Below are 25651 nucleotides of genomic sequence, written 5' to 3'. Positions count from 1 at the left end.
CATTTTCTGGCAAATGCATGACACCATTTTGGGCATTTGTGTAAAGATATAAACAAGCCATGTATGAATATATGCTACGGATGTGAGTTTGAAAGAAATAATTTTTCTCAAACTAAACAGTTCTCTAAGCGCATGCCATGGCTATGTGGGTGTATTTAAGCATTCATCATGAGTCACTATGCGGCGGCGTACTAAGGCACTAAATACTATAAACAGTATTTTGTTGATTCTTTTTGCAATCGTATTTACTCCAACCTTATTTATTTTTTACACGGTATTTGAATTGTACCTTCATTCCCAGAGGGAAATAAAAAGAATATGGGTAAAAGCAAATAAGCTTAATGGACCTGAGCTACTTACAATGAATGGTTGTATTTTATTAATTAATGGAAACACACAATTCTTAAATAATGTAACACTTGTATTGCTCATTACCAGTCAATGTTAGGTAAAGCATTTGACCTTATTGTAAAGTGCTACCAGTGAGACTAACCCTAACCTTCTATTTTTTTGAATAAAAATAAAAAAATGCAAATGATACATAGCTGTTCAACCTACTTTACCACACACATCCAGATGCTTGTATTGAATGGCTGCCTCAAACAACACCAAAGACAGGAACTGCTCAATATCCATCTCCATTTTTAAACTGAGTGAAGACTGATACCAGGCCACATGTCATTGGAGCACAACATGCATTGAACCCAGAACATTTCTTTAACACATGTCCGCCCACATTTACTTATCAGTGCCTGTTCAGTAGTCAGCAACTTGGCAGGAATGTCTTATTGATACGGTCTGTTGAGCTCTGTATGTTAGAAAAAGGGTAGAAAATAGTTATTTGCAACAATTTTGGTGTGAGAAAACATTGTAAAATGATAATTGTCAAAAAAAAAAAAAAAAAAAAAGGCAAAAGGGCAAAAATATGATGAAAATAGCTATTATTATGTTACATATTAAAGTCAACATGAAATAAAAAATAAAATAAAAACACACACAGTCAACTTAAGTCACATTTGATGATATTTTAAGTAATTTTGTTTCTTAGTAGTTGTTGTTGTTGTTTTTTTCAGGTATGTATTTATGTTATACATACAGATTATGTTATTTAATCATTTTAGTTTCCATAGATGTTACCATTATGAATCTATTCTGGTACATAATGCCCATTTTTCAATTCAATCAATTCCAGAAAGATAAATTCAAGTCCCAACCAACCATTTCTCACTGCCATTTCAAGCTGTATCAATTATCATTTTGACTTTAAGGATGTTATGTAGTATTCATGGTATTTTCTTCACATATTAAAGATGTCACACTCTATATAAGGTCTGTACATATATGTATAAGCAGAAGGAAAATCCTCTGCTTTGAATCCAGATTGGCAGCAGTTGTTTTGCTTTTTAGTCTGACGATAAGTGACTCTTCCCTCTGAGCTGTGATGAAAGTTCCCCCCTGAGAGCTCAGTAGGATAGCGACACACTTCAATGACTATCGCCTGTCAAAATTTTATTTTTTTTGCCATCCCTTTTTACTTGACTCCGTTTCATTTGGCTGATGTCCAAAACAGGCGAGTCTTTCTCGAGAGCGATACGCCTGCCATGATTAACAGCTGCTTACCTCCCTTTGCCCTTTAGTTCCTGCATGTGTATACACACTGATCATTTAGCTTGTATATGTGTGTATGAGTGCTGGAATGAAAACATATTGTCCATGTGTGTGATAACTCCAGCCCTTTTCCTGCTCATGCATCTTTCTGGTGTTATCTTCCAGGTACAACAGCTCCAGCCTTGTTGAACAGCACCTCCAACCAGCTTTACCTGCACTTCCATTCAGATATCAGTGTCGTCGCAGCTGGATTTCACCTTGAGTACAAAAGTGAGTACAGAACATGTCACTATGGTGCTTTCATTATCCTGAACCCTCTGCCCTTGGTAACAGTCCAGAGCAAGACTTGCCGCTACATTTCACCGCCAATCACACACAGTGGGGACACGGACACACATGTACACACACACACACTGAGCTGTATTTTTTCGATCTCTCACCGTTCTGCTGCCAGGTGAAGGCAGAAGACAGTGTGCCCCAGCTCTCATTAGTTGATCGGATGCAGCATCTATGTTTGGCGACACCAGCATGAAGAAAATTGGAAAACAATGGGGATGCATTTCAACCTTACATGGTATAAAATATATATATAAAAAAAAAAGTCTAAGTGTATTTTCATTTGTACCTTTTTTTTTAAGTGTCGTCTACAGGTAGTTTTCAATCGTGAACATTTTGCATGACTTTGCTATTAAAACAACTGATTCAGATCATCAGCTCATTGGCATTAGCAAAGAGCTTGAACTGAACTGAACATGTCTTAAGTTGCTGGGGTATATTTTTTTACAATAGGCAAAAAGACATTGTATGGGTCAAAATTATAGATTTTAGATTATTATAGATTTTCTAGAAAATTATAGATTTTTATTCCAAAAATATTAGAATATTAAGTAAAAATCATCTTCTACAAATATATTTTATAATTATCCTTTCTATAAATATATTAAAACTTAATTTTTGATTAGTAATATGCATTTCTAAGAACTTAATTTGGACAAATGTAAAGGATTTTCTTAGTATTTAGATTTTTTTTGTCCCTCAGATGCAAAAAAAAACAACAAAAAAAAAACAAACAAGTAAGACCCAATGAGATTCCTTCATGTGAATGTCCCTTCAGACATGGTCTGAATTAACCCTGACTTCCAGTACTGCCAGTATATCTCTAACAACATTAAGTTTGATATTTTGTGTGTGTGTGTGTGTGTGTGTGTATTTGCAAGCCTTTCAGACTGTGACCTTTGTGTGTTCAGACCAAGCCATATATAAACCACCATACCAATTTGCTTTCTGTCCCATTTGTCTGTTTGCGAGGGCAGTGTTCTCAGTGGGACAGCCCAATTTATACATTTCTCTGTCTCTCATCTGTGAAAGGGTTGGTTAGTGGGGCACAGGCTGCAGTAATGTTATGTGTTACTAGTCACGTAGAGGTAGATGGAAAGTTTGATAATCTGAAAGAGCTAGAGATTGGAGTTGAGCATTTTGATCTCCGAAAAAAGTTTTAATTAACAGTATGTTGACTTTGTAAAGCCAAACTGATTAAACTCCATTAAGAAAAACACACATTCAGCACTGTAAATGCTCTGATACAGCGGAAGCAGTCTCAGTAAATACAGTGTATCAATTATCTGCATCTCTCTGGTTAGAAAACACTGATAAGTGCACTGTGGAGCTCTGGGAGTTAGGAGCATTTTGACCCTGGGCTGAGTTTAGATCAGCTCCCCTCTTCTTTTTCTTTCTAAGACTGTCTTTATCACTCTTTCGCTTCTTGTGCTCTGATTTTTTTTCTGTAATGTGTTCCAGTGGATTAATCAGGGTCATTTTCTCTGTGGAGGAAAAACTGTCAAGCGCATCTTCCAAAAAAAAAAAAAAAAAAAAAAAAAATCTAACTATGTGTAAATGAGCCGTTTTAAGCAACACTGTCCAACAGCGACACCGGCAGATTTTATCTCTCAAGGTCATAATGTTCTCATCGAGCTCTGGAAGCTTGTCATGAATGTGTGTTGGTGTAACAGCACAACAGAACAAACAGGACCTCCACTGTGCTATAATTGGCGGATGACTCTGTGAAGGTGATGATATTCAGTAAGATCAGGGAATTTTGTGTTGGAAACCAGTCCGTGAATCAGCCTGATTTTTTTTTTCTTCTTCAGATTTATATAAACTCTGAGCTTAAGAAAGAAAGAAAAAAAAAATTCTGCATGTAATGCAAGAGTATGGGTCGATTAAAAAGATGATAATTAAAAACTATACAAAGTGAACGCTACATTAACCCATATGACATCAGTTGGTGAATAAGTGTCTTAAGTGAAAGCTGATGATAGGCAAGTGAAAGAAGCATAAAAAATAATATTTTATAATAATAATAATAATCATCATCATCATCATCATCATCATCAATATTTTTTACCATTGTGTTCACTTTCTGTATTTTTTAAAGTGGTCTCATACACTTGGATTATATGCACTGATAATCTTAGTATGTGTTCATATGAAATACAAAAGTCATCAGACGGCATGTGGGTGAGGAAATGATTAGAGAATTTTCATTTTTGGGTGGTCTTTAATGAGCCAGATGTGATGTGAAGGCCAGAAACATGCAGACAGAATACAAGAATGTGTTGATATAAGAAGTGACATGTAATTAAAATATAGAATATAGACTTTTTGAAAAATACACTTTTTGTGTTATCTATTCAACGCTTCTGTCTGCAAAAATAAATTAATAAATAATTTTAATGTTTATTTTGGACAATTTATTTTATTTTATTTTATTTTGGTTTATTTTAGTTTATTTTATTTCAGCAAATATTAATATATAATGATTTGCGACCAATTAGATTAAGTAATGATCAAACCATTCACTGTTAAGAACATCACTAAACATGATTTACAATTAATTTGAGATACAATATTTAATTAAACACTTTTTTGGAGATTTGTAAAATTTTATTAAAATAATAAATAAATAAATAAATAAATAAATAAATGAATGAATGAATGAATGAATGAATGAATGAATTAATGAATGAATGAATAAAGAAAAATAATTCCCACCAAAACTTATGTTTTATTGTGTTTTATTTTCTCACACTTAATGTATTTGCACTTTATCTTGTGCATTCAGCCAGTATACTCCATAGACAGCTAATGGCAGTATCTCAAAACAGACTCTCATTTGATGAAGTTTTGATGCCAGAAATTTACCTGATGAAAGTCAACTGAACTGAAGCTGAAATGTGTGTGCTTAATGTATGAAAACAAACCTCATTCAATGCAGAAATATCAAATGGAACTTGAACTGAATTTCTTTACTGAAATTGAACTGGACTTAAAAGCTAAGCCAGAAGCATGGCATGCCACTCAGAATAATATATGTTGCAACATTAGCTTTGTTGAAAATTTGAGTATCATGTTGACTGATTTACTGGAGGGCCATGAATAAAGATGAAATGTGGTGAGAAAGAGAGGGTCTTGGCAAACCACTCCGTTTTGCAGCATCGCCATCAGCTTTGAACTGTCATCTTTGGCTCAGCTCTCAGAACATAAACCCTTTTCCTGCCCTGTTTCATCATACACTCTCTGATAGACCCCACAGTAATGCATGTGAAAAATAATAAACACTGAAATAATAATCATAATAAATAAAAAGGTGTCATTTATTTAAAATTTGTTTTTATATTCATTATTAATTTATAGTAGGTAAACTAAATTCAGCTTTAATCAACAAAATATGAACATTTGGGTAACACTATTTTTTATTCCCTTAACAAGTTGCTTATTAGCAGGTAGGGATGACCTTTTTTCTACATCCCTAATCCTCCCCATCACCTAAACTTAACAACTATCTTACTAACTAATAATAAGCAGCAAATTAGGAATTTATTGAGGGAAAAGTCATAGTTAATAGTGAATAAGTGTTCCCTATTCTAAAGTGTTTTCATATTTTAGCTTGTTTGTAATTTTTCAAGCATTTTTAAGGTGGCCCAATATTTTATTTATTTATTTATTATTATTTTCCAGTGTACAATGCAAGTTGATTCCCTTCAGATCTATTTTTTTTCTCTTTATGTATTATTGGTTGAATTGCAGTAACCATCATCACAAAAGCGTTATTCTCTTTTCATCTTTTTTTGTTTGTTTACATATTTCCGCAGTTCAGCTCGATCAAAAATGTACACTCTGAGATAAGATAATACAGAAAAAAGCACACTCCACCAATGCCACCTGTTGTGTGGCATATTTCACCAAGAGGAATATGGAAAGCATGCTCTCATGAACCACACCACAGCCATCACCATGGCAACACTCTCGCACAGTCTATTATAGACCCGAATTTACTCGCTGAAATCGAGTGGATAAAAGACAGCATTAAATTACAATCAGCAGATGCGTTCAGACGATTAGGAATACCTGACGCTATCATTTTACCTGTTTATGACAGCTGTGACATAATATACAGAATCTGTATTAAGAACATGTCTTAATGCCTTCTTTGACCCGTTTAGCTGTGGGACTGACGACCTGCCCGGATCCTGTGATCCCGGCCAATGGCATCAAGAACGGTGACAGGTACATGGTGAACGAGGTTGTGTCATTCAGCTGTGAGCCGGGATATGTGCTTCAGGTGAGTTGTCGATTATCCTCAGTATGCACACAGGTAGAAAAGTGCCCAAAATAACAAGCTGGAGAAGCTGCTGCGTCATGTCATCTCTTTGTTTTCCAGGGACATTCTCACATAACGTGTATGCCGGGAACCGTACGTCGCTGGAATTACCCCACTCCACTTTGCATCGGTATGTTTTTCCGTAATAATCAGATGAGATAATTTTTTGACCATATGGCTTTTTCATAGTTTTTAATATTCAAACACCCTGGGCATTATTTTATGTCTCCTTATGTTTCTTCAGCGAAGTGTGGCGGTTCACTGTATGATATGAGCAATGTTGTCCTGAGCCCGGGTTTCCCTGGGAACTACCCTGGAAACTTGGACTGCACCTGGAGAATCAAGCTTCCTGTTGGATACGGTGAGTGCGCCGAGAGCTGGCACTGGATCAGCTGTGTGGAGATTACAGCTTCAGATGCTTTCTCTCAAGGAGGAGTGTCCCCTTTATTTGTGTTGAGGGGGGACTACTTAAAATAGCGAACCTACTGACTTAAAAGTAAACATGAATTTGAAAGTTGACCCTGTTTATTTTCTTGAAGGGATTTGTCATTATTCAATAATCCACATGTTGTTCCAAACCTGTAAGAATTACTTTCTTCTGTTAAGCACAAAAGAAGATACTTTGAACAGCATTTTTCTTATGTATTCCACATAAGAAAATCAATTAATAGAGGTCTGGAATAATTCATACTCATTCTGGTATGTAACGTCCAATTAAGTGTATTTTATTTTTATTTTATATATATATATATATATATATATATATATATATATATATATATATATATATATATATATATATATATATATATATATATATATATTATAATTATACATATCAAAAATATATATTTTTAGATTTGTTTTATCGTATTATTTATTGATTGATTAATTTGTTTTACCAACCATGATTTTACAGTTGTGATGGTAGGTAAAATGGCATAAAATTGTGCTTTCATCCAAACCTCTTATTTTCTGTAGGCTACAGCATTTCATTATGACTTTACATTTTTCAGTGTAGCTTGATCATAGCTGCAAAATTGGGATGTTTTCCTCTAAAAAGAAAACCTTGTTTGAGTAAACTGGATTATTCATGTAATGATGCAACTTAACAGAAAAAAAGGTGTCACTAAATAGACCCTACACAGCTTTTTTGTTTGTTTTGCCAGGAAACAACATATAATATATTAATATTTGATTAACGTTAACTACTGTTCGAAATCAGAAAGTCTTAATTCAGTTCAGTGCAACAAAATGGTTTTTGAACATTTTACATGGAAACTCACTTGTGTTTCATGAATGACAACCATTGACTTTATTACATGAGCAAACTAATGCATTAGGTATTTACCCAGATAGATACCCAATAACGGACAGCACCACACTGAATGCCATCAGACACAAAGTGATACTAGTGATCCTTTCCATTTGATGTTCTGCCACTTGACACAAGGGTGATATTTGGTTTCATTTATCGCAACTTTTATGGCCCATTTGCATTCTCCCATCTCAGTTCAAATGAGTTATAAACAAAACAACAGTTCAAGATGGCATCCTAGGTGTGACTATGACTTTCCCTATCTGTCGGTCACTACGAGTTATGTCGACCGACAAATGGGGTCTCACTTGGGAGGCCAATCATCTCTGAATTTAGGAGAAAATGCAAATGAAAATTGGCTAGTGGATTAACATACCTGAGCCACTCCCGTGCCGACGGGTATAAATAGGGCGACAGGTGCATCCACTCATTAGATTTTTGCTTCAGAGCCGAGTAGTTGTATGAAATCTGTTATACTCCACAAAGCCATTCATCTGCTGTGTCAGGAAGCTGTTCTGGTTGGCGGTACGGCGCAAACAGTGGTGTCCCTTTCAGCGATTCCCCTGGGCGCTTCAACTAAGAGAGCAGATTTTTTAAAACAGCAAATCGCGGACGTTTCGCGTCTTTTACAAGACGCCGTTTCGTCTGCGTCCTTCTGGATGCGGTCGTTTCCTGTTCTCTGACAACGGCCACGTTTGCTCTATTCCATGTCTGGGCATGGTTCATGCACGCACTGCGTGTGTGACCATGGCAACGCTGTGATCGCGTCTCCCCTTTCTTAAAGGGAAGGGAGCAGACCCCTCTGTCACTACCCGTTCTGGTTTCTCTGTCTCGAGCAGAGGGCCGCCGGCTAGTGCTCTGGGAGATTTGAAGGTGACAGTGAGAGCTTCTCCGCCGAGCCACGCCCCACGGACCTCTTACCCCTTCCGCAGTGTTTGTCCTGTGCGGCTGCTGGGTGATTTTGCTGGGCTGTCTTATGGCAGTCCCAATGGGTCATTCAGTTTGCCGCCGGAGATCAGATGTCGATTGCAGCATCAGGGATGGGCTGTTGACCTCTGTGGATGAAGATTCGGCAGGGCTGCACCCCTCGGGTGTTGTCGCCACTGCCGAATTGGACCCAGAGTTGACAGCCATGCTTGCTCGGGCAGCTGTTAGCATCAGGATGGAGGTTAATGCACCGCCCAACCCTGAGTGCTCATGGCTGTTTGATTGGTTCTCGGTGTGGAGCGCGACTCACAACCACGTTTTACTCTGGTTCCTTTCTTCCCGGATGTGCATGGGGAAGTGATGTAGTCGTGCATGGCCCCTTTTACGGCCGGAAGCAGCTCATTTCGTTCCTCCGTCCTCACTACCCTCGATGGAGGGGCAGCTAGGGGTGCGTTGACATTCCCCAGCAGGAGATTGCGATTGCAGTGCACTTGTGTCCGCAAAACGCCGCCACTGGGAGGGATAGTCCGCGCCTCTCACCCAAGGCCTGTAAGCTGTCGGCCGCGCTCGCTACCAAGGCTTACCGTGCTGCAGGCCAAGCTGTCTCTGCTTTGCATGCCATGGTTATCCTGCAGACCTAAGTGATCTGCCCCAAGCGGTGGTAGACACTATCACTCAGGCTAGAGCCCCTGGATACGTGGCCAAGGTTCCCACCACTCCCTTCCGAGACCAGGTGGTGAACCTGCAAGCGCTGCCCCTGGAGGAGGCAGATCCAGCCTTGTCGTTGCTGTGTCCCGTAAGAGCACTTTGCATATACGTGGACTGCATCCAGAGCTTTAGAAGCTCTGAGCAGCTCCTGGTCTGCTTTGGAGGTCAGCAGAAAGGGAAGGCTGTCTCTAAGCAGAGGTTGGCCCACTGGATATTGGACGCCATCGCCTTGGTTTACCATTCCCAAGGCGAGCCATGCCCCCTGGGGGTGAGGGCCCACTCCACACGGAGTGTGGCCTCCTCCTATGCACTGGCGCACGGCGCCTCTCTGGCAGACATCTGTCGAGCTGCGGGCTGGGCGACACCTAACACATTTGCGAGGTTTTACAACCTCTGTGTAGAGCCAGTTTCTTCCCGTGTGTTGGGTAACAGGTAATTGGCGGGAAGGGCTGGCTGGGTGTCACGCTTGCTGCGCCATTCCCCCTAACATGGGGATGTGAGCTCCTTTCTTCTCCCGGTAGAGTTCCCCGGTTGGCGTACCCTGGTCGAGCATCCTCCAGCACCCTCGGCAGTCAGACTTGGCGGAGCAGTCTGTCGCCATGCCCAGTTCTGGCGTTAGCATGCCCAGAGTCCCGGTCAGCCCCTGTACTGGGCTAGGTGTTCATATGGCTTGGTTCCCTACGGGTAATCCCATATGTGAATTCTTCCACGGTAAGGTTTCCCTCTTGGCAAACCCGCGTCTTCCCTTGACAGACCCGTTCTGTCAGTCTCTTCTGGCAGCCGTTCCATCCCTACTCCAAGGTAGAAAATTAATTTGCACCCATTTGTGCGCCCATGGGCGTGCTGGTCTAAAAAAGAGGTGTGTTCAGGTGCATTGCTATTTTAAGGAGCTGAAAATAGACTGCGCCATAGACCAACTTAAACCTGGTCTATAGTCTGGTGCAATTAATATTAAACACAGGGACACACAGCAGCACACAAACATGCCAAATAAAAATAAAAAAAAAATTGAGGATTGCAATGCATAAGAATTTTTTTGTAGGCTAATTATATATATATATATATATATATATATATATATATATATATATATATATATATATATATATATATATATATCATAATGGATAGTCATCGCATGTATCAGAATTAGGCTATTCTGAGAGAAGTCTATTCACCATCAAAACTTTAGTGTTTCAAAAAGTTTGTAAAAGCACAGTAAACACAATCCATATGAATTGTGCATTTCAGTTCATTTCTTCTGAAGAGACTCAATCACTTTATGTGTTGAACAAATTCATTTAGTTTTTCATTCATATATAAAACTGATAAACACACATATATAGAGTGCATCATATAGGCTAAACCTAAGCTCAAAAGTGCTTTCTTGGCATGCGAGAACAAACCTCATTGCCTCCTGTGTGTCGAGCAGGCATGTATATGAGAAAGCCTACATTAAATATTTTCATCACACTGGATGAAGTAATTGTGTCTGTTCAGATGAATTGGATTGTTTTGGATATATGTTTCAAAGATGAACAAAAGTCTTATAGATACTGAATGACACTAGGATGAGGAAACAATTTTCAATTGTATATACTCTACCAATCTGTGTATTCCATGCCAGCTTATTATTATCATGCTATTATTAAAGTAAATAAGGCACAAATAAAATAAGTTCTAAACATTCTAAAAAAAAAAAAAAAAAAAAATCATTTAAATTTGATGCTGATAAACTAAGTCTCTGGAGTCTGTATAAAGATCAATAACATGACTGTTTCATTTTGTCCATACATATGAACATGAGTGAAAAACTATTTGTGATTTAGCAAATCTCTCTTAGCAGAGGAAAGAGCTGGTCTGTACAGGCCAGTCAAAGTTATTGTTTAAAAAGACTTTCCTTATGTAAATTCTGCACATAACCCTCTTTGAAAGTCTAACCACTGTGATCACTCCGCAGGGGCACACATCCAGTTTCTCAACTTCACCTCAGAGGATAACCATGATTTTTTAGAGGTTCGCAATGGGCCGCACCACAGCAGCTCTGTGATTGGACAGTTCAGCGGAAGCCAACTGCCGCCCCCTATACTGAGCAGCACACACGAAACCATCATCCACTTCTACAGTGACCACTCCGAGAACAGACAGGGCTTCAAACTCACTTACCAAGGTGGGTGACCTCCCACCTTCCATTTGCATGCTGCGCTCTCTTCTCCTGCAGACATCAGCCGCCCTTGATTTTGTATTGACCCTTCGTGTGGGAGTGAAGGCCTTTTACCATGATCACTGGAAATATCTAAAGATTCACTTCCTTTGAGATCCCTGGGAGGACACTTCATTATGACAGCCGGGGTCTTGAAAGCATTCTGAAATCAATAAGACGGTGCATTTGGATGTGCACTTGGATTCCACTCGATATAAATAACTTGCCATTGTCTGGTCTCCTCGCTTGTAGGTCAAACAGTTCGTCTGTCTTTTTCTTATCCACTCAAGTCTGAGTTGAAAAGAGCCAGGCACAGCCTTGATCTGTGCTGCCAGACAGGCTTTTGCGGGGGGAATACTGATGCCATGTTTTGATACACAAACAATGATGCAGGATGAAAGAATATGATTATAAAGCTGTTGATCATAAGCGCTGCACTTGAAATGTTGCCTGGAGATGCTTGTATGTTATTTTGACAAGCTTTGTGGTACTTCACCACACTGCTGGCAATACATAGACATGAGCAACACATTGCATGTATATTTGTCAATAATGCCTTAATGCGTGCTTGTCATTTTGAAGTTGATAGAGTAATTGCAATTATTTATTTATTTTTGTAAATTTTTAATTGATGCACTTATTACTTCATACATTAGGCTTTTATCACAGATTTATAATATAGTGAGAATGTTTTCTTTCCCAAGAGGCCCAAAGTGAGCAAAACAGATTGCAATGCAATTAAATGTTGCCCGTTGACACTTTATAATAACTTTCATTAATAAATCATTAGCAGACTTTATATAATGCTGAACTGATCGTTAGTTAAGATAGATAGACAAACAGTCAGACAGACAGATAGATATAATAAAATAAATTTGGATTTGGAATGGCATGGCATGAGGGTGGAAAATAATGAAACACTTATTTTAATTATTTCAGTTCTTTTAAGTGGGCCCTCTAGTAAATATCGTCCAGACATGGCTTTGCAGATATTCATATATTCTATTATTTTTTTTCTTTTCTTTTAGCGTATGAATTACAAAACTGTCAAGACCCATATCCATTCCACAATGGCTATATCATCAACAGTGATTTCAACGCAGGCCAATCCATAACATTTGAATGCTTCCCTGGATACGTGTTGGTCGGCCACCCTGTGCTAACATGCCAGCATGGAATCAACAGGAAGTGGAACCACCCCTTTCCTCGTTGTGAAGGTAAAGGGAAGGGAAGAAAGTAAAGAAATGTGCTCCTTTTCCATCTCAAGTTTTTCAAGTTGTGTTGAGATTAGCACACGGTTATTTTCAGCCCTTTTGCCCACACTTTGAAACAAAAAGAATAAATTACTGAATAAATTGTCTGACTTTTCGAGACTTACAAAGGTATTATACTCTCCCAAATGTCTTTTTAACTATGCTCTTTAAGTAATGTGTTACTACTTTGTATCACTAGTACAACAAGAGCCACTGGGTTTTAAAACTATCTTTAAAACAGACTTTGAAGACCTGAGCTGTGGAGACATATGCAACTGGGAGCTGTTCTAAATTGTATCCTTGATGATTAGCGTGGGTAGTGAAGTGTGAAAGCCGACCTGTCTCTTATCGATCAGTCGCTCAACTTGTTCCTCCTAGGCATGCCTTTGCAGGGAATCTGCACTGCATAGACTTTTGGGCCATTTTTCTTTCTTTTTTATCGTAACGGTGTTATTCTTTTGTGAACTCTGTGCCAGTATCTTCTACCCAATGTTTTTCTATAGCAGCCTCAGGAATGTTCTGTTCTCTTCTTCAGTTTTCACTCATCTGCAAATGAAACAGTACTATCTTTTATAATAGCCTTTAAAAGATACATGTTTATGTTTGGTAAATTTCTGCACTCTCATGTTATATTTTTTTTCTCTCGATAAAAAAAATAAAAACTAACAAACAAGAGAAAAGCACCATAAAAGTGGTCCATATGACTCATGCAAGTCTTCTGAAATCATACACTCATTCTTTAATACTTTTTTGTATGGTGATTTTAGTCCTTTGGAGAATTATGAAAAATAACTGCATGGACATTTAAAATATTTAAACATTGCAAGAAAAACTGCAAGACTATTTTTACGTACCTCAAGGCACGTTCTGCAACAGTTTCAAAAAGAAATTTCCACTAAAACACAGGTTTCATATGTGAACCCTGACACATTTTGATTACATTAATCTAGTTACGTATTGATGTGTTTTTATTATGTTGCTTCTGGTACATATTGCTGTGGTTCAATTCAAATATCCGGGGACCGTCGCTAAAAGTTATGCCCTACACCAAACCCAACCCTAAACCTAAATCTGATAGTGTTATCAAATTCAAAACTGATATTTAAACGCATTTATTCTCAAACTCTGTATGAAAAGCAATAAAAGGTGTCAGAGTTTTACTGCCTCTGTTCATTTCTTTTGGAAACTGCAGTGATATGTACTTATTGGTACGTATTTCGCGTCTCGCTATAATGTGCGCCCAGGTATGTTTATGCCATGAGACCGGGTAGAAAGATAGATTACTAATGCGGTCATGGTTGAATGATGTTTATCTTCACACAGCTCCCTGTGGCTACAACGTGACAGCTCCAAACGGCACCATTTTCTCTCCAGAGTACCCAAATGAGTACCCAGACTCTCAGGACTGCACTTGGCTCATCACCGTGCCCCATGGTCACGGGGTTTACATCAACTTCACCCTGCTCCAGACTGAGCCTGTTACTGACTATATCGCTGTCTGGTGAGCACAGCTCCATTTAACGAGTCATTTAGCAAATATCAGACTGAGATGAGGACAAGACATTTATTTAAGCTTTCAGACTAGACTAATGCTGCTGTTGTTGCCATAAATCAAGCAAATCATTACGCAAATCAAGCTTTGTTTACTGACATTTGTAGTGTGTAGTCACTGTGCAAAGCAAGATTTCAAGAAAAGTTCAGTTGTCTTTGAAGTTGTGAAGCTATTCACTCAAAATGGGATTCTCATGAGAAAAAGAATAATAATAACAACAAAAAAAAGTTTTGTTTTGGAGACTAATATTCACTTTTAACTAGTTACTTATTATGATGCATATAACTAGCATATTGGCTGTTTATTAGTACTTATAAACAGTGGCGTATTGTAACTAAGTAATAATACTTTGTTACAGTACTTAAGTGTTTTTTGGGAGTTTCTGCACTTTATTTGAGTTTTTATATTTCAGCCAACTTCTACTTTTATTCCACTACATTTCCTAATTAAAATGTATACTTTTACTCTGATACATTTCCCCAAAACATATGTGTTACTTACTACAAGGTTTGACGAATCTGCAAGTTAGATGAAGTGCTTCTTATTCTTATAGTGCTTCTTACTCTTATCCTAAAATACAAATTTGATAAAAAGAGTTAAAACAGAACAAAATCTTTCTACTCAAGATGTGTATGAACATTTTTTGTATATATTTATTTGCTGCTTTTCCATTTTGCATTTACTTGTACTTTTACTTTCAATGTACCTTTAATATATAAAAAAAGAAAATGCTTTTTGTACTTGAATGTCACATACTTTAAGACATTTACTCATGTGCTGTATGCTTTATACTAGTAGCTAGTACTAGTATACAGCCATTATGTAAATAATAGGCATGCTAACAAGCAGCTAGCTGATTGTCAGAATTGGTCCCTTAACTAAAGTATTACGAAATTTCTTCATTTGAAACGCTTTCATTTATTTTAATGAAGTTACAGAAATAACTGAATGGAAAGCTTGTTTTTAAATTGTAGGTATTTTGTAATGATCACAAAGCACAGAGCCGAATGTAATAGTTCCCACTGAATAATCTGAAACAGTACTGAGTTGATTAAAAAACATGGAAGCATACATCTCCAGCGCTTTCCCAGTAATATTGGCCATTAATCTTCAAAAGCCATTAAACAAGTGGACTAGTCTGTTAAGTCATAATTTTTGCTGTTTTTGTTGAAGCTGGTCTGTAGTGTAATGATTTTATTAAAAAGTCAGCACAAACTCATTGTAAATTTGGAAGTAAATACATTTTCTCCAACCACTCAGAATTTTGAGCCATTATTATGCCATTAAATGGCAGGATCACAGGTTTTAATGTAATTTCAATGCACGTTTCCTCTTCCAGGGACGGCCCAGAGCAAAGCTACCTACAGCTGGGAATTTTCAGCGGTAACACAGCCCTCGAGTCAGCCTACAGCACTTTCAATCAGGTTCTTATCAAGTTCCACAGCGACTTCTCGACAAGTGGATTCTTTGTCCTCAATTTCCATGGTTAGTTTCTCCTTCAAATGAAAAATGTTGCCCCTGAATGCATACCGTTAAGTGCCGAATATATTCAAAACTTGTTTTTATTCTCTAAGGAGGCATGACTGCTGCCTCTGATGACATCACGTTATTTCTGGAGATTAAAAGAGTCAAAAATAGAAGCTTCCTTTGGCCTCTTTGATATCAGTGTCAGCATGCAGGCATGTGTTGAACTGCATAGGAAAATCGGAGTGTGAAAATGAACCGGTCTTTCATCTATACCTCCAACGTTCATTTCAGTCTGGCATATTGGTTAGTTATAGATGCGTGGTTTCAGTGCAGCTTTTATTCTTGAGAGGACTCCCTGTATGTTAATACATAGAATTGTATGCTGTCACATGTTGTATGTGTAATTGATACACTGGGTCGGTGTGAGATGTGTCATGACTATAAAAGAGAAAGAAAAGGCAATTTGCTTCAAAACTATATATATATATATATATATATATATATATATATATATATATATATATATTTTTTTTTTTTTTTTTCTTAGCTTATGGGCTCAAGAAATGCCCTTCTCCCCCTACGGTTGAACAAGCAGAGATGTTATTTGAAGACCAGGACTATGAAATCGGTATGAACAACAATCCATTATCAAAGAATATCAAAGACGTGAGAAAAAAAAAAAAGTGTATTTCTTCTCACCATCTTACTGTACCATACAGGTGACATTGTGAGGTATCGATGCTTACCTGGATTTACATTGGTTGGCAGCGATGAGCTCACCTGTAAACTGAATTCTCACCTGCAGTTTGAGGGTCCACCACCGGTGTGTGAAGGTCAGTGAAGAACAAAACCTGTCGAAATGTGTGAAGTATATATATATGTGTGTGTGTGTGTGTGTGTGTGTAGACGGTTTCATCGGGTGCACGCACCTGTCCATAAGTTAACTTCCGGTCTGTGTTGTGTATATCGGTCTGGCTGCGGTGCCTTGTATTTTATATCACTGCATTTATGAAGGAAGACTTGCAGGCATGGAAGATATGCCTGATAAAGCAGCATTTGTGAGCGTAGCTCTGCTTTGTTTACAACTGTTACTGGGGAAACCTCTATTTCTTGTGCTTTAAAGCATCTCCTGCTGAAAAAGAATGTATTTGCATTTTCATTAAGTCCACCTGATTTACGCAGGAAACATATTTTGTTTGTTATCAAAAAAATATCTTGGTGCTGACAGAAAACAAGATGCAAGCTTAGCATCCTGAAGATGAAAAAGTGACTCTCTAAAACTTGCCTAAACTTTACAAACATCCTATAGTGCTATTCCTCCAGGATATTAACATCCAATATGCTATTCTATTCTATTCTATTCTATTCTATTCTATTCTATTCTATTCTATTCTATTCTATTATATTTAACCATCAAAATATACAATATTTTGATGGTAATACATAAATAAAGCTCTATGTTACAGTAATTAATATCTATTTAAAAATGGGAATTACAAAACACAACCAAAAGGAAGTACTTAATGTAAATAATTTAAAGATGGTTGGGGCCACCAATCTGAAATAATAAAGTTATGAATTTTTAGTGTGATTATTGTAATCAAAGCTTGCAAGCAATATATAATCCATAAAAGATGGCATTGAACACCCCAGAGGCAGCATTTTTGTTGTATGGTAACGAGTAGCCGACATCTGTCTTGGGAGCTTTCAGTTTTAAATCTGAGCCGTTTGGCTTGTCCCTACTTTCTGTACAGTGCCATGAAAAAGCGATAGTTCTCCTGGTTTGTTTCCTCCGCCCTCCCGCCCACAAAGCGGATTAACAAAAAGCTTCAGCTCACTTTGTTGCTTCCTCAAACCAAGGCTTGGGGCCCCTGAGGTAAATCCAGGAGAAGCACTGCGCATGTTGGAGAAAGTTCTTAAACGTAACAGTTTTTTACTGGAATACTCTGGAGCTTGCATCTTGTGCTTTGTTAGTAGGATAACCTCAGTGTGATGTGTAATAATAGCCATGATTCCTGTGAAATGCTGTGTCTACACTACAGCTCAGTGTCCGGCAAATGAGGAACATTCTGCTTCCTCTGGTGTGATCCTGAGTCCAGGCTTCCCAAAAAACTACCCCAACTCCCAGACCTGCTCATGGATCATCAGAGTGCTGCCTGCCTTCACCATCGTCATTTATGTGGAAATGTTTCAGAGTGAGAAGCAGTTTGATGAACTGGAGATCTTTGATGGTAGATTATATTCTATTCTATTCTATTCTATTCTATTCTATTCTATTCTATTCTATTCTACTTACAACAACACTTCATAACACACACACAAAATAATAATAATAAATATAATAATTAAGCCATTTTGACCAGTTTATTAAAATGCAAATGCATACTATTAAAACAAATGTCAAGCAAAGAACTGAGACTATAACTGAGACTTAAACAAATAATATTAATAATAATAATAACAATAATAATAAATAAATAAATAAATTAAATAAGATTTTTGAGCTTTATATTTAGGAGGCATGCTTATTCATCCAAAAATTACATTTTGCTGTTGTTGTACTCACCCTCAGGCCATCCAAGGTAACTCTATGTAGGTTACTTTTTTTTTTATTCTTTCTTTTTTTTTTACTTTTTTTTTTTACTTTTATTTTCAGTAGAGCAGTAAAGAAGATTTTTAGCTGAAACTGCGGAACCTGAAACTTTTTGTTAGTGGCTACCATCACTCATGAAACAAACCTATGCAGGCAACACAAAATTAATTCCTGTGGCTCCTGACGATAGTTTGAGGTCTTTAAAGATCCCCAAGGACCCATCCAAATGACAGGAAACACAGTGTAGTGTAAACAGTAGTGATGGCTAGGTTGAATTTGGATTTGCTGATCAAAGGTGGCACTTGGCATGAAAAGTCAGATTTTTTTTTTTTTCAGTCACGTCTGTGGTTTGCAATATTTAGCATTACGTGTTGTTTTTGTGATGTTTTATTTACCAGGGCCATCTGGACAGAGTCCGTTGCTGGTGGCTCTGAGTGGGAACCACTCCACACAATTGAATTTCACTAGCAAAACAAACCAGCTTTACCTCAGATGGTCAACTGATCATGCGACCAGCAAGAAAGGCTTCAAAATACGTTACACAGGTTTGTAACAGATTTATAACTTTTCATGTTTTGCATTGATGCATCCAGAAGTTCTGTAGGGTTATTGTTAGAAACTTGGAAAAACAAAGTACTTATTGAACACAAAACCAGCAATACTTGTATAAGGTAGAAATCCACCAACAAAAAAATAAATAATAATAATAATACTAATATCTAGCTTTGATTACATATTTGAAGAATCCAGGCATTTTAAACAGGCATTTACAATTATCTCTAATTTGTCTGTTGGTATATTCAGTAGCATGCAATATGTGTGTCAGATTAATTCCCACAATTTAGCCTCCCAAGGTTGCTGCTTTGGATCAGGCTAGAACCAGACACGTCCTACCTTCAGGGAGCCATTGGCAAGTCTGCTGTAATAGAGGTCAAATATGCAGTAATGAATTTTGCTGAATAACTACCATGTCGTTTGCTTCTGACCGACATTTCCACCTTTGGCTAAACATGATATATGAGCCACAAAGCCAGTGGCCATGATTACTCAGCATCTCTTCACCAATTCCCATTTATCTGCCTCTCTGTCAACATTTCTTGCTCTCTGTGTTCATTTCAGTTGATATTTCTGACATGCTATGCCCTATGCAGGCTTATTATTCCAGTGTGTTGCCACCTGTTTCCTGTTTATTGGATTTTGTCAAGAGCAGACAGAATGAGAAACCATTGAGTCACTCCGAGGGACTATGTTTGAAACCCTCTGAGTGGATACTGAGCTTTATATTTATATATATATATATATATATATATATATATATATATATATATATATATATATATATATATATATATATATATATACAAATATATATATATATATATATACAAATATAAATGTCAATAATTACAAGATCTGGGTAATGCTTTATGATAAATATAATACCTTTATCTCTATAAAACACATTTGAAAAGCAACTTCAAGCCCCTCCTTGTTTTTCCTGTCTTTCTTAGTCTGTTGGGCTTTAAGCGTAAAGAAAATTTAAATTCAGTGTTACATGAGCTTTTTTTTTCATGCTAGGTCTAGTTAATCACTCACCGCTAAGCCTAAACCTCTCAGCAGAATTGGTGATGATGCACTTGATTCGATCTGTCTGAAGTGAGATTAAGCTTTGACATCCCTCAAGCTTCTGCTTCCCTTTTTATGAGGGGTAAACTTGTATTTGTGTCACATCAAAAACAAGATCTAATGATCTGATCATAACCATCAAGCTGCAATTTCTCTTTCGTTTTATCTCAGAATCAAGATTAAACGCGGTTGTGAATTCAAGTTTGAGGCTTTTTAAGTCCACATCTGTTAGTTAGTTAGTTCATCGAAATGGCTGTACCACCAAAAAAAGTTGACTGAATTAACTTAGCAGATAAACATGTTAAACACGTTGTGAAGAAATAGACTAAAAATATGGATTTTTGTCCAATAAAAAGCTGTCTTGAAGTGGAGATATAGTTTTGCTTCAGGACTCATTGGTCAACAAAAATACTGTTGTTGTTGTTGTTGTTGTTGTTGTTGTTTTTTTACATTTATTATCCCAGTAATTAAGGACACTAAGCAATAACCACATCTGTCCTTGATTCAGCTGAAGCAATATTTAGCATATTCAGGGTCGCACAAATGCCTTATGTAGTTTGGGTAATGGTTTTTGAAAGTTATGTCATGCCAACAGTCTTTAATAAGTATTTTTGTCTTGTTTTCAAGTAAAATATCCAAAAATATCTAAAAAGAGATATATTTAGCCTATTTTCAAAGGAAATTATGTAGTAAGTACATGTATGCTTAAATTGCGGAGTGTTTATGACAAGGGCAGGGCAGGGCCATTGTCATCACACACGTACATCCAAATAGTCACATTATACTAAAATCCACAGAAAGGTTAACAAGTGATAAATGTTTTAACTTTGACCAAAAATGGGGTGAAGAAGTTTCATTTTTCAAGATTTCAAAAGTGACTAGCTGAAGGATCACCCTTAAAGTTGCAGTCGGTAACATTTGACGCTCTAGTGGTTAATAAACAGAACTGTTTGCGTCTTGCGGAAGAACATCGTAGCCGGAACTACTTCTCTCTGTTTATGTCTATGAAGAATCACAAAGGTACTGTGTTACTCCGCCGCGGTACCCCCGAAGCAATCTAAAATAGTCCGAATATAAACACTTATTGTAGGTGCACCCTAGTGATTCAGGACAAGCTAAAAACATGGTTTGGAAAATGGATTCATGGTGTACTCGCTTATTATGTTAATTTTTCTACATTTTGAACACAAACAAAGTTACGGACCGCAGCTCTGATTGGTTGTTTCTTAACGGGAGCAATGCATTTCTGCAAATGGCAATAGGACCACTGGGAGGAGCCAGAGGAGCTTGATTTTTTCACAGATTATCTGTCTCATATTCTACTGTCAGGACATAATGACAGGTTTAACAAATTTGTACCTACTGCAGCTTTAACATCATTCAATGACAAACTGTGCTTGTTTCTATCTCCCGCAGCCACGTATTGCAGTGTGAACGATCAACCCAAGAATGGAGGAGTCATTAATAGGGCGAGAGACCGGCCAGGCAGCAGGCTTCAGTATTACTGCAACGCTGGCTACAGGCTCGTGGGTCACAGAAATGCCACATGCAGACTCCATCCCAATGGACTTTACCAGTGGGACAATCCAGCCCCACTGTGTCAAGGTAACTCACTCTCCACAGAGATATTCACTGCCTCATTCTCCTCATTCACATGAGAGGGAATTGCCTTGAAAAGGCGGCCCACCTCCTCGCATATGAAAAAAATGTGTCATTCTGCGGGGCGCTCAAAAGCACCTCTGCATGCCTCAATGAGAAGCCGCTTTTATTCCATTAAACACTTCCGTCGAGGACTGTGCAATGAGATCAAGAGTGTCCTTTGTCCCAATGTCATAATGGGCGACTCTTCAGTCATGCTAAGACTAAGACAGAAATGTAATTGAATGTGTTTGATGTGCCGCGGTTTCTCTTAATTTCATTGTTCATGCTTCCTTCTCTGCTCCTTCCTCTTTTATTGAGGTGCTAATTTTATCCTTCAGCCTACGTGGCATTTTGTCCGCCCTTTCTCCTTTCACACTCCGAGCCCTCGTGTCTTCTGTTCCAGAGCATTGTCAAAGAAAATGGTCTCTTCTGGAGGTTTGCTGTGCATTCATTAGCGAGACGAGTCATCCATCAGACGTGCACTTGCATAAAAATAGTGAGCGAATGAACAGTATGTAGGCCTAATTGCTTCAGCTGTTATTTGTGGAAGTTTAAGGCAGGTTAAGAGATGAGGCTGAGATGATTATATAACGATTAAGTATATTGCGCTTTCCATGAATAATGTCGGAATTATAAGGTCTAAAACTTTTAAAAGAATAAAGCCATTTGATGTGTTTTTTTTTTTTTTTTCTCTCTCTAACAAATGTTTCATCAAAGAATATGTGCTTAACCTTGACAAAATGTTGACTATTAACTTCAGGAAGTCAAACTATAATATGACTATTAATATGAGCTTCCTTGTTTGTATGTGCAAGGTTTACAATCATGTATGAACACAATGTTTTTGTTAAATTATACATAAATAATTATTAGGGCTGTGAATCTTTGGCTAGGCAGCGATTCGATTTGATTCACGATTCATAGGTTTTTGATTCGATTCAAGAACGAGTTTTGCAAATTTACAATGATTCAATTCGATTCGATTCACAATTAAATTTGATTCGATTTGATTATAACGATTTGATTCTTCATTCTTTAAGTTTATTCACAGGATTATTTAAATGCTTCCCCTAAATAATTTAAATGCTTAGTCAGGGGGCGAATTACAGCAGCCTTTATGTTTAGAGAACCATAGGTTCATTCTGCTTTTTATTCAGATTAGCTGCAGATAAAGCCTGGCACGTCTATGAGAGCGAGATCACTTCTCTTTCAGTGTGAAAACTTCTTTATCATATTTTCACAAAATGAAATGCTATAGTAGCTATTTAATTTTTCCTCTCCATCAGCGAATGATGAATCTGAGAGAAAACGCGTCCGATGTCTGTTTCTAAAGCAACCAACGCTACTTTCATGCATCTGATTAAATAAACCTCAAACTCTTATTTCAAGGTCATTGTTAATGCTGTGGTTATTTTAAGTTTCCCTCATACAGTCAGCATTGGCAAAACACATTTATCATTCAATGGAACTGTGCGGATTTAGACACTTACATTTCTGCTCCGTCCATGCAATATATATGCAGCTTTCGACTGCTCAGGTAACACTGTCTTTAAGATGCAGAGAGCAATTGAACTACAGAAAAGTAAAGCTACTTCACTTTAATATTACTGGCCACGAGTCCTGAGGAGAGCTCACACATGCGAGTGCAATCCTGTGACAGTCTCGAGCGGTAATAGTGGAGCATGTGAAGGATAGATGTGGCACAAACACTGTTCTAGGTCTCCATTGATTCGTGCTTGTAGTAATTTAATGTGTATATATTTTGAAAGCATTGAATCACTATAGAAATCGTGATTCATTCGATTCTAAGCATTTTAAATAGATTACTGTCCGAGATCAATGATTCACAATTCATTAATCATATTTCAAGATGCATATGAATCATCAGGGTTTGTAATCGATGCATCGAGAAAACGGGTGAATCATTACATCGTAAGTGAATGAAAATCTTCTGACTGCTACTCAAAATAGTGCCCATAGCCGCATTTAAATTGTCACCTTTTAAAGGACGTTTCACAAAGATGCCAGCCAAAGTTTCTGTACATTCAACAAGCAAAGGTTTTACTCAAAGAATCTCATTACTCTTAATCACACAAAGGTAAATGACACCATTTCAAGGACTGGAGGTTAAAGCACATCCTTTTACCATTGCACAGAGCTCAGAATAGCCCTGGCTAGGCCCCAGTTGTATTGAAGGGCATCTAGAATGGGGGCTAATTAAGGCTAATAATTTCTTTAAGTGGTGGGAGCCATCCATGCAGTCTGCCAGCAGGTCAGTCTGAGGTAGAGAAAGGCTTCAGGCCTGATTTTAATTCAAGTTGTGGTCATTTTAACAAGGAAGAGCTTTAATTGGTCCCATTGCTTTCCTCTGAATTCTTGTGTGTGCCTGCAGTTTTTTTTAAAGACTCACCAAATTTATTATAATTTTTGTATTGTTGAAAAGAGCCAATTTCATATATGAATAGTTTGATGTAATACAGGACTGTTACCCAAGACCAACAGGACTTGACAAACCGATGGGTTTTAGGCCAGGTTCAAGTCATTTTTTTCCAGGTGATACTTTACAGTAAAGTCCCATTAGCTAACATTAATCAATGCATTTAATAACAAAGAGCAATAGATGTAAAATAATATAACAATAAATAGTAAATATAACTTTACATTGTTATCTTATGTTAGCTAAAGTCTGTTAACCTTTTTTTATTATTATTGTTATTATAATTATTCATATTTAATAATTTATTATTTAATGTTGAAATTAACTAAGATTAGTAAATGCTTTAGAAATATTGTTTATTGTCATAAGTTATTGTTAAGTTAATGTTATACAATGTAGTTAACCATCTTAACAAATTACAACTTTTCTGTGAAGTGTTTTTCAACATACAGTATAAACATATAGTACAGTACAACATACCGTATAAAATTTTGGTTGGAAACAAACAAAAAATTCAAAACTATACATTATTGTGAAATGTAGGTACTGCCTTCAATATATAAAATATAATAGGTTGCTTATTTTACTTATTTTTACTTTGAAGTCTACTGTCCTCTTTTTATTATTATTATTATTATTATTATTATTATTATTATTATTATTATCATGTCTTCAGTTTCATCATAGTCCTTAAGTTCACATTTCCACATAAATGTATCAGCATACATAGAAAAGGCAATAAAAATGTAATTCACTTTAAAAGAAAAATATTGTAAATCAATGGGAGTGGTATATCCAGCCTGTCATGACCTTTTCAAATTTATGTAGCTTCAGTTTTGAAGAAAATATGTTTTGCTGAAAACTCCCTGTACTTAGAATGAGGAGTGGTACAATAATGGTCATGTTGTGCTTGTTCTAGAAGGCAAGTCAAGTCACTAGGTATTTTACGAATTTGAATATAATATTTCTATATATAGAGAGACTGTTTAACATGTATCCACATGTAATGCTGTTTGTATCTGATTGGCAGCTGTGTCTTGCGGAGTGCCAGAGTCTCCTGCTAATGGTTCATTCCACGGCTTCCAATACACAGTGGGCAGTAAGGTGCAGTACCAATGCGAGGAGGGCTATAAGCCTGACGCAAGCAGCCTGCTCACCGCCGTCTGCCTGGAGGATGGCTCCTGGAGCAACACGGCACATCCTACCCGCTGTTTACGTGAGCAAATTGAGCCCTCTGTTTCTATGACAACAACATGTTAAAATCTACTGCCTCATTGAACCGCCGTAGTCAGCCGTTTCTCTCTCAGTCCCCCTCTGAGAGTAATGTAGGGCAGGTAATTGGCAAAATTAACAATAATGACTTGATTTTTTGTGGTTTGGTAACTCAAACAAGACAAATGGTATGATACGGCATGTCCCCATTCTGACCTGAATTACCATTACCCTACAAAGCCGACTAAAGAGCCCACAGCCAAATAACCAAGTATTATGCATTCAGAGGTCACAGCGAGAAAGACACTCATTATAGCCGATGTTGCTACAGATAATGTCATTTAGTATTATGATATTCCTCATCATCGATGGGAAGGAGAAAGGATGAGGCTTCTGTCCTGCTCTGTAATACCATGTCAAGGTGTTCTTTCATTCTATAGCTTTCA

General features: G+C 37.3%; 1 protein-coding gene across 1 annotated transcript in view; it reads left to right on the top strand.

Annotated features, from left to right (window-relative positions):
* Nucleotides 1–25651, top strand: part of LOC113069715 (CUB and sushi domain-containing protein 1-like) — a 169664-nt gene that overhangs the window by 109060 nt on the left and 34953 nt on the right. The window contains exons 30-43 of the mRNA XM_026242837.1: nucleotides 1774–1878; nucleotides 6111–6229; nucleotides 6329–6398; nucleotides 6513–6629; nucleotides 11182–11391; nucleotides 12453–12641; nucleotides 14001–14178; nucleotides 15569–15714; nucleotides 16244–16324; nucleotides 16416–16529; nucleotides 17739–17927; nucleotides 18688–18834; nucleotides 21332–21520; nucleotides 25024–25209. Of these exons, the coding sequence (XP_026098622.1) occupies nucleotides 1774–1878; nucleotides 6111–6229; nucleotides 6329–6398; nucleotides 6513–6629; nucleotides 11182–11391; nucleotides 12453–12641; nucleotides 14001–14178; nucleotides 15569–15714; nucleotides 16244–16324; nucleotides 16416–16529; nucleotides 17739–17927; nucleotides 18688–18834; nucleotides 21332–21520; nucleotides 25024–25209 (2040 nt within the window). The remainder of the gene's footprint in view (nucleotides 1–1773; nucleotides 1879–6110; nucleotides 6230–6328; nucleotides 6399–6512; nucleotides 6630–11181; nucleotides 11392–12452; nucleotides 12642–14000; nucleotides 14179–15568; nucleotides 15715–16243; nucleotides 16325–16415; nucleotides 16530–17738; nucleotides 17928–18687; nucleotides 18835–21331; nucleotides 21521–25023; nucleotides 25210–25651) is intronic.

This window comes from Carassius auratus, unplaced genomic scaffold (assembly GCF_003368295.1).
Source record: "Carassius auratus strain Wakin unplaced genomic scaffold, ASM336829v1 scaf_tig00002331, whole genome shotgun sequence".
Lineage (NCBI taxonomy): Eukaryota > Metazoa > Chordata > Actinopteri > Cypriniformes > Cyprinidae > Carassius > Carassius auratus.
Note: the sequence above shows the minus strand (reverse complement) of the source record. Positions and strands in the feature narration are given on the sequence as shown.